At 39.2% G+C, this 9,531-nt stretch overlaps 2 protein-coding genes across 2 annotated transcripts; both read left to right on the top strand.

Annotated features, from left to right (window-relative positions):
- The first annotated feature begins 2,218 nt into the window (after positions 1–2,218).
- Positions 2,219–7,084, top strand: LOC140140843 (uncharacterized). Its single transcript, XM_072162597.1, has 4 exons — positions 2,219–2,417; positions 4,650–5,143; positions 5,969–6,827; positions 7,042–7,084. Exons 2-4 carry the CDS (start codon positions 4,969–4,971, stop codon positions 7,082–7,084), a joined length of 1,077 nt encoding a protein of 358 aa, XP_072018698.1. The 5' UTR covers positions 2,219–2,417; positions 4,650–4,968.
- An 82-nt stretch (positions 7,085–7,166) lies between these two features.
- Positions 7,167–9,035, top strand: LOC140146244 (uncharacterized). The gene is made up of 2 exons (XM_072168026.1): positions 7,167–7,219; positions 8,203–9,035. Exons 1-2 carry the CDS (start codon positions 7,195–7,197, stop codon positions 8,982–8,984), a joined length of 807 nt encoding a protein of 268 aa, XP_072024127.1. The 5' UTR covers positions 7,167–7,194; the 3' UTR covers positions 8,985–9,035.
- Positions 9,036–9,531: the final 496 nt, after the last annotated feature.

Genomic DNA, 9,531 nt, shown 5'->3' with positions numbered 1-9,531 from the left:
AGACAACATATTTGATGCCCTAAATGCTCGACAAAGTGTTTGTGGACCAAAGAATGGAAAAAAGGCTATTGGCACCGGATTTTGTAGAATGAGCGAAACTCAATTTTCCCAGGAAAATTTGTGGTAATTCTTTTCAGGCATCAGCCCCCCTAACAAGTTGCAGATAGTGAGTTGACCAAATCAGGAGGGTGAAAGTGCATAGGAACAATGCCGGAAACTACGTCACGCTATTGTTCGACTTAAACTACATCATTTTTAACCCCTTCCGCTTTCCGTTAATACAGCTTTAGTCTCCTCCACCTTCGCAACACGCCTAACACGGTACGGGAGTGACTGGAATCACAATGACAGCGGAGGAGAATACTAGCTGGTCAGACAATTTAATTCTATCAAGCATATAATACCTGAACAATCACCGTCATTTGATCGATTTACTACAGAATATATTGTATACACAAAATATAATTTTAAAATTGTAAACCTGTTAACTTATATACTTGTGTACTAAAGTATAAGGACACGTGAATAAAATCATGTAGAAGACAAAATGGCCGCTAATCCGCCTATTGTCTAGACTTAAACTACATCTTCCGGTTTGTTACGTAATACTAGGATGCCATGCCCTGACCAAATGCTTGTTTAGTCTAACAAGAGAGGGCACTATTTCATATCACATATCATCAAGAAGGCTGTATTACTTTTGAAGCAGTTACAGTTGACCTTCTGACATCTTGAACGCATATATTATGATATGTTGACTTAACATGCTTAAGGCGGGTACGGTGGGAATGGGGAAGCATGGGCTAGTAGTGTTTGTAGTTTGTTTGTTAATATATTGAGACAAATAAAGCTGACACACAAGTGAAATGCTATAGTATCTATCAAGGAGATCACAAGACTTGATTATAAGGGTTGTCATTTTATGCCCCATGTGCATTGATTTTTCTTCAAAAGTGGGAAAACACCCAAAACCGGTGGCGTAGCGACATTGGGGCATGGGGGGGGGGGGTACGTGCCCCCAATCAGATTGGATGACCCACACTACACCAGGGCCGTAGCAAGCTGGCGGTCGGGGATGCAATGGCCACCCCACTTTTTGAGAACTGATTTGTTATGTTTTTCTTTGCTCCACATTTATGATGGCCGCCCCACATTTTCCAAACTAGCTACGGCCCTGCACTACACCACTACCCAAAACTTTCATTATTGGCTTAACTCAAGAACCACATGACCTGTGGAAATATCAATGCAATTATTGGCTTCCTGGACTCATTTCCTATATCATCAATGTATTAACCCTAACACTGACCCATGCTTTTTGGTATCGGAAGTCAGAGAAGATCCGATTTTTCAAGAAGAAGAAGAATTTTGACTTGGCACCCCGGGATTCGAACCTTTGACCCCTCGCATGCCAAGCTTAACGAACGCGACCGGTAGCTGCTCGGGTTATTGCTGCCCGCCAGCAATTCCGTGATCATATCACACTTCGGGTGATTGCGCATCGCAGACCCTGGGATGCATGCATGTTATGAATTTTTCATCGTGGTATTTTGTGGTTTTTACTGGTGTTAGGGGTAAAGGACACTCTAATCTGGAAAAATACATGTATTTTAACCCTAACACTGACCCATGCTTTTTGGTATCGGAAGTCAGAGAAGATCCGATTTTTTCAAGAAGAAGAAGAATTTTGACTTGGCACCCCGGATTCGAACCTTTGACCCCTCGCATGCCAAGCGAACGAACGCGGACCGGTAGCTGCTCGGGTTATTGCTGCCCGCCAGCAATTCCGTGATCATATCACACTTCGGTGATTGCGCCATCGCAGACCCTGGGATGCATGCATGTTATGAATTTTTCATCGTGGTATTTTGTGGTTTTTACTGGTGTTAGGGTTAATATAATAGTATACTGCAGTTCCACTCACTATGGGCCACAATGGCCTCATCCCAATGGCATAGTTCAATAACCTCAATTAAACAACCATAGTGCAAAATTTGACCTCAAGTTACAGAGTATGAGTTTTTGTCCCCAAATTTTCAAAAGTCATTCAATGAATGTACAAATGTATTGGGGTTAAAGAACTTTGCCCTGATGGATGAACATGTTGTGGATCCTAGTGACTGAACTGGAAAAAATATGGCTCCTGCCATCCTACTCGCCTTTAAGTGACATTTCAACTCCGGATTTCCGGGGTGTCTGGGCATGCATGGGTTATCATGCAACATGCATCTGTATTGCCCGTATACCGTATACATTTGTGTAATGTTTGTGTTCTTTGTATGGTATGAATCTGCGATGGTCTTTTATACTATCTACAACAATTATAATATTTGACTTAATCTGTATACCATATACGTAGCTGTTTAATTGGATCCATTTCAGACACCTATGCAGCCTTCAGCATTATCATGAAACAGGTTTGTTTTACTGTGGTTTGAAAGATTATATTTCGGGTGGAGCACCAAGGAAAATAGGTTTGTTCACAAACTGCATGTTTCTACTGAGGGCCAAATTCCGAGCCATGCAGTGCCGTGCCGGGTCATGGCGGGTAACAAGCCCAGTAGAAACGATCTGGGTAATCGGTTGCCGTGTCATGCCGGGTCATGTGCTCGCCTTTCGTGTGATCGGTTGCCGGGTCGAGGTCATGGTGTTGCAAAAATAACGCGATTTATATTCTATTTGTATTATAGTAGGGGCATTATAGGCCTATAATGTAGTAGGTTCCTTCTTTCTGATATTATATACACTGGCCACATGTTTGACTCGCATGAACTTGATGAAGTAAAGCAGGGCTGTCAACTTTTTGGAATTGCTTGGTGTGAGACAGAGACGTACCGGGATTTGCTGACTCCAATGTTCATTTTGTACCATGATTATTTGAGCCACGGCGCTTGAGAATGTGAAAAGTGGGGGGTAGGAGCAACAAATTATTCATGACGATGCATGAGATTTTACTTATTTTCCAGCTTTTTGCGTGAGCTTTACTAACTTGGCGTGAGATTATACTACCTTGGCGTGAGACCGTGAAAAAGTGACCCAATGCGTGAGACTCACGGCCAATGCGTGAGAGTTGACAGCCCTGAGTAAAGTGGATATGACTTTACTTAGTCTAGGCCTAGTTCTTTATAGTTAATGAGTTGGTTATATTTTGGCTGTAAATTAATTATCATAATAGCCAATTACTAGATCCACTGTAAATTAATGCAATTTGGATTAACGAAAACACTAAATTGTGATTAGGTCCTATGCCATGAGCTGCCATACGTAGACATTTATATTTATGATACAACCGTCATGCTTTTATGCTCGTTGAAATTTGTTTTCCGTATTCGGTTTACAGGAAAAAAATGCCGTGCATCGTCGAGACCTGGCTTTCTGGTCTCAGTAGAAACAAGCTGGGTAACGGTGGCCGGATTATGATCGGTATTTTGTGCCCGGAAAATAGCGGATCAAAAAGCCGAACCCTCAGTATAAACACGCTGAAGGATACTACTTGAAAGGGTGCTTTGGTACAAAATTACCATACAGGAATGTGCTGCAAACGTGGGTAGCATTTTCGGTCTTTTGGTATATTATCAATGACCCTTATTCTAGGCTAAATGTGATATGGATAGGTAATTATTTCAAGATATTCTATTTTATTTAGGAAAATAGCCCAATTTTGCAACACTGTATTAGCCAAAATGTTTGAAATTTCCCCCAAATTTGGGAAAAACTTGTAAAACCTCAGAAAATAAATTTGATATAAAATTGGATCAATTGAGCCCATATCTATTGGTCTTGCTATGGGTTTTAATGGGATACATGGGAATATGCCCACTTGTTTCTTTTGGTTTTGCTCACGTGATTGTTTTGTAGTGGGCCTACATTATTAGCTGTTTTAGTTTTTTTGCTTTTCTTGTGCTTATTATTTTGTTTGACCGATGGTATTTGTTTATTATCATGTTAGACCGATGGTATTTGCTTATTATTATATTAGACCGATGGTAATTGCATTGTTGTTATTGTTTTGCTCTTGCTCGTTCACCTCTTCCTTTGCAATTCTCATCACGGTTTTTGTCTATATATTTTTTGGTAAATTTTGCTTCAAATTTTTTCCTTTTTGCCTTCTGCACAGTTCATTTTTGTGGCCTTTGCTCTCGTTTTCCGTTTCCTGTGCAGATTGCATTTTAGGTCTTAGTTTAAGTTTCTTTTTGTGCAGTTATATATTTTTTATTCATTCATATTGTTTGTTGCTCTTGGTGTACGCCCGCTCAGTTTTGATTGTTTTTTACTCTTGTGAATTTGTCGTGGCGGGCCTACATCATTTGCTTTTTGCTGTTAGCCAGTTGGTTAGTGCAATGTGTTTCTGCATCTGCTGCTCATTAATCATTCCTTCATTACATTACCCATCTTGGTGTTATTGTATTTTTCTTTTATCTTATATTATCTCATGATTATCTTGTTTTTCATATTAATTTGTTTTTATGATAATGTTATCTGTACTTTTTATTGATGTTTTTATATTTTATCTGTACTATTATATTTTGTTTTAATATTGTTCAGCGCTTTGTGATCTTGTTTGATGTAAATGCGCTTTATAAAAATAAAGTATTATATTATATTATTAATATTCAATATCATCATCATTTTTCTTTGTCATACTACAGACTTGAAGAGGACACCTTGAATGAAGAAAAGAGTGCAGTGAAGAATTTTGGGCAATAGTTGAAGAGAAACTACATTACAAAAGAGGAACTGTTCATTGGTAGATCACCTACGCTGTCACCTTTGGAGTATATTTTCATGACCCATTTTAAGACAAAAACTCCTGGTAAATGCAGGAGTACATCACTCTGTGAAGGTGATTTAGTTGAGAAAAATTCACCTAAATACAGAATATCTGTCTACATTCGTGTGATTGAGGTCTCTGGACTTATTTAGTTTCCTGGTACTTTGTAGACATTACAAAATAAACAAAAATGAATAATGGATCAACAACTTATAATTGACATAAGCAGATCATTAAGCCAAGGTGTAGGCATTTTATCCAATCTCCAGAAGGATGCTTCCAAGGATGTCTATATGGATCACCTCAGAGAACTAGAGAATGAGGTGGAAATGGCACAAAATAAGATCCAGAAACTTACAAGTTTGACACAAGGTAAGAGATCACAGATGGTGCATCAACTGGCAAAGTCCAGCATCATTCTTAAGACGAAAATGCTATATGACCACTCTAAATCTGACATCGTGAAGCAGTGGTGTAGCCAGGAATTGTTTTTTTTGGGGGGGAAGGGGGGCAAGGCAACTTCCAATTAGCAAAATTTAGCAAAATTGGGGTTAAAGATACAAATAAGGCCAAAAAATAATAATAAGTAATTATCAGGGCGGCCAGTGCATATCACTATAATTATTCAACTTAATATATCTTATGTGTACATCCCAGCTGCATGAAGCTCTGTCAATAATTGTGATAATAATATGATCGGCGAACTGATACACGTATCGTAGGCGCTGGAATAAAATAGCAATTTTCTTCCATTTTACCTCATTTGTTTGGCTCAAAATTAAAAGGGGACAATGTGAAAACAACATTTAAATAGGAATCTATTCTTATGCAAATCACACATTAAGATATAATAGTAAAGGCATCTTTGAATCACTTTTGTTTGAATGAATGTATTACAGTAGTCTCCCCCTCCCCATACTCTCAGTGGCGTGTCCAGGGGGGTTTTGTGGGCTGAAGCAACCTGCACTTTGTTAAAAATCATGTAAAATCAGCCAGTTTTTTGGCGATTTTAGCCATTAAGCCCCTCGCATAACTCTGCAAGCCCCTCGTGAGCCCCACGCAGGAACAGATCCTGGACACGCCGGTGACTCTTGGACTGCATAGAAACCATCAGCATATTCCAATGACTTTCCTTGTGTAATAGTCTTAATACAGTGTTTTTTATTTTATTTCTTCATATATATTTTATATCCACAGCCTGGGTATCCACCACACACCACTCTAGGCTTGATGATTGTGGCAAATCAACACAGTCAGAGCAGAAAGCAGAAGAAGAAGAAGAGATTAAAACAATTATGACATTATTTCATGAGGAGCTATCAGATGCCACAGAGTTTGAAGACTTGAGTCTACCACAGTGTAGAAGACAGTCTGAGTCAACCACAATAGAGCAGGAGTCTTCTTGGACTCAATCAACATCTACTATGCAGAGTTCTACAAGGCCATCTGTGGAACAAGACCCTCTTCATTCCAACCCCACACCATGCCATGTTCCTTCTCCACATTCTACCAGACCATCTGGATCATCAACATGGCAACAAGATTCCTCATGGAAGCAGAGACCATATACTGGACAAAGTTCTATAAGGCCATCTTTGGGACATCCTCCTCATTCCAGCATACCAAGATCCAACCATGACACGGTCCCCTTTCCACATTCCACCAGTCAATCTGTATCATCCACATTGCAACATGGCTCCTCTACAAGGTCATCCATGGGAAAAGGACCTCATCAGTCCAGCCTACCAAAACCACACCATGGATCTGCTTTGTCTCCATGTTTTACCACACCAGCTGGATCATCATTGCAACAGGACTCTTCATTGACACAGACTTTGTCTACTGAACAGAGCTCTACAAGGCCATCTGTGGAACAAGTACCACCTTCACCTAATTGTCCAAGTATGGTGCCAGCTTCCTTGCAACCACAATTTGCAAGACCATCTCAACCACTGCAACATGGACTCCTGTGGGGTCAAACATCTTTGGAACATCAGAGCTCTACAACCCTACCCACAGAACAAGTCAAATGTCCATCTAACCTACCTAAACAAGTGTCAGAATCTAAACTACCCAAACAAGTTGTAACCTTCTTAAAACCAACATTGCCACATGTTAGAGACCAACTCAATATCAAAAAAACTGAATTATTGCCCAAGCCAATTGGACAATCTTTATTCAGCCAATCTGAGCCTGCAAAACCATCTGCGCTATCCACACAGACGAAGGAGTCACACTTGACTTCCCCAAAACCATCTTCTTCCCTGCAGAGTGGCTCCACTAGTACAAAGCCATCATGCCAGAAGTCATTAGGGTCTAAATCAAGGAAGCAGACACAGCTAGTTTTCAAACCAGATGCATCAAGTAATCTTTCTGTTACGCATCATGATGGAGAAAGGTCTAAGTGTAAAAGTACCATAAAGATGAAGAGGAATGACAGTAAAAAAGGTAAAACCTTCTCTTCTCTCCCTCTCTGTCATACTCCAAGCCTCATTAAGATGTTGCTAGGATCGAAAGCCTAGGCCACTCACTGTTAAACAAATGGAATAAACCACAACCAGACTTGGAAGAGATGTTGTAGCAGGAAGGGGGGGGGGAGGATTTGGTGTGCAAACAATAGCCATGATCACACGGAGGTAGCGCAAGGTCATCCTTTAACACAGATACTAGTTCACAGTCCCTTCGCACTGAGCTTAACTCAGAGGTGTCACTAGCGGTTGTTGCGCCCAGGGCTAGGGATACATAATGGTGCCCTCAATTCTTGAAACAATTGCTTTTTAATTAATTTTGGTTACAAGGCCAAAAAAAAAAGGTTTGTCTCAAAGCTCACAAGAAATTTAAAAACAAATGCGAAATGCGATTTAAAATTTTTTTTTTTTTATTCACGACTTTTTTTTCATGGAAAAAAAGTCTTATTTTCGCCGATTTTTTCTGGAAAAAACTATAAAAAATTTTTTTTTTGAAATAAACAAAATTTCCGCATTTGTTTTTTGTCAAATCGTGGGACTTTACAAATGCACGCAAGCTTTGAGACGAACCTTTTTTTTTTTTTGCCTAATAAAGTTGCCCATGAAAAATTAGACTTTCATTTGAAATTTGTTCGATCTTTGGATCGACCGTCAATGCTGCTTCGAGTTCGATGCTTGTTGTTAATTAACTATCAACTAATTAATCTAACTAAATTTATATTGGTCAATATCGCTGCAGGCAAAATTTACTATATTATCACAATTAACAATAGTAAATTAATTGATTTCATAAATAAGAAGGATCGACCAAACATCGATGGTCGATTGAAACATCAAACTAATTTGTTTCTGGTGCCTGAATTGTTCAATTTATTCAAAATATCAGTATGCATCATACCCCAACATTCATAGTTTCCTAAGATTCCCCATGTAATATTTTCTCATCTTTCTATTTTTCGACAGCTCCACCACTGAATGAATACCAATTCCGTGTTCTACAACACTACCTCCGAACTGGACTAGGATACACCAAACAAAGCAAAGACAAACTACAATCATTCTACAGGAGCACTGCATGGTTGAAGAAGACTTTTCTCTTAATACACGCATCAACTTCAAATGGCCACACTTTATACGTCAAAGTTATAGAAAGCAACTCACAAAAATGGCACTGCGAGTACCAGCTTGCTAATTTACAGGAAGAAATGCATGATGCTATCAATGCAAAGCTTAAGAGTTTGCCTAGAGTGGATCCCGCTGAGAGCATAGATGTCAGGATATTTCTGACCTATTCACCATGTTACCGATGTGCAAAATTACTTCAAGATTTCACCGATTTCTTTTGCTTGCAGTGTAACTGGGAAGGAGGGGCTACTGTAAACCAAGTTTTCATTCATTTCGTGCAAGTTTATAATGTTGAGGAGAGAAGACCGTTTTGGTATCGCAACAGAGCAGGTCTACGGGAGATTGATTCCCATCCTAAGATCACGCTACAAACAACAAATTGGACTCAATTTGAAGAAAGCTTCATGATCTGGGTCAAAACCCATCAGACTCATCCACAAGACCAATTCAGCTCTGTTTCAAATCTGAATCCATCCATTAGGCGGTTGCTGAAGAAAGCAGTTAGTGTAAGAGTTGTTTATAAGTTGCTTCCAGAGGACTGCAAGTCATATCAGAGTGCAAAAGCAGATCATATAAGTCATCAGAAGAAATGGTTGAAAAGTGTACTAGATGGGAATTGAATATTTCATAGGGAGGAGGATGATCAAGGAGAATGTTCTCATGAATGTTTGGCTTAAAGCCATATTATAACATTTTTGTAAAAATAGATTAGTATTTATTTTCCATAAAATATTAGCTTTTACTGTCAGATTATGTCCCCTTTTAATTTTGAGCCGAACTATGAGGTAAAGCATAGAAAATTGGAATTTACTACTGGCACCCATGCATGTTACTCCCGCGGTTGTAATACTGATACGATCTTGGGGTGTGTGTGTATGTGTATCCCGCATGCCGTGTACGTACTGTGCATACGTGTTCGACTAATATTTCCATCGTAATAATAAAACGCCAGTTCCATCGTTTTATTCAAAATCTCGGATTTGGACAAAACTACAGCACCTAAAGTCTTGATTTTTGCAGAGTATCTTTATTGACTTACAATCGTAAAAACCAGAATTTAACATTTTTTTGAGGGCGTTCTCCTAAGCAAATGTTATAATATGGCTTTAATATAAGTAGCAAAGAACATTATGAACATGTGCATGAAACACTTTGCTGGCATGAAAT

Source organism: Amphiura filiformis, chromosome 2 (assembly GCF_039555335.1).
Source record: "Amphiura filiformis chromosome 2, Afil_fr2py, whole genome shotgun sequence".
Lineage (NCBI taxonomy): Eukaryota > Metazoa > Echinodermata > Ophiuroidea > Amphilepidida > Amphiuridae > Amphiura > Amphiura filiformis.
Note: the sequence above shows the minus strand (reverse complement) of the source record. Positions and strands in the feature narration are given on the sequence as shown.

Excerpts from the sequence above, each read along its gene's own strand:
- LOC140146244 (XM_072168026.1), top strand. The coding sequence starts at position 7,195 with ATGAAGAGGAATGACAGTAAAAAAG. Across the intron at positions 7,220-8,202 it reads GAGGAATGACAGTAAAAAAG|CTCCACCACTGAATGAATAC; the intron begins GTAAAACCTTCT and ends ATTTTTCGACAG.
- LOC140140843 (XM_072162597.1), top strand. The coding sequence starts at position 4,969 with ATGGATCAACAACTTATAATTGACATAAGCAGATCATTAAGCCAAGGT. Across the intron at positions 5,144-5,968 it reads ACTTACAAGTTTGACACAAG|CCTGGGTATCCACCACACAC; the intron begins GTAAGAGATCAC and ends TTATATCCACAG. Across the intron at positions 6,828-7,041 it reads TCTAACCTACCTAAACAAGT|AGTGGCTCCACTAGTACAAA; the intron begins GTCAGAATCTAA and ends TCTTCCCTGCAG.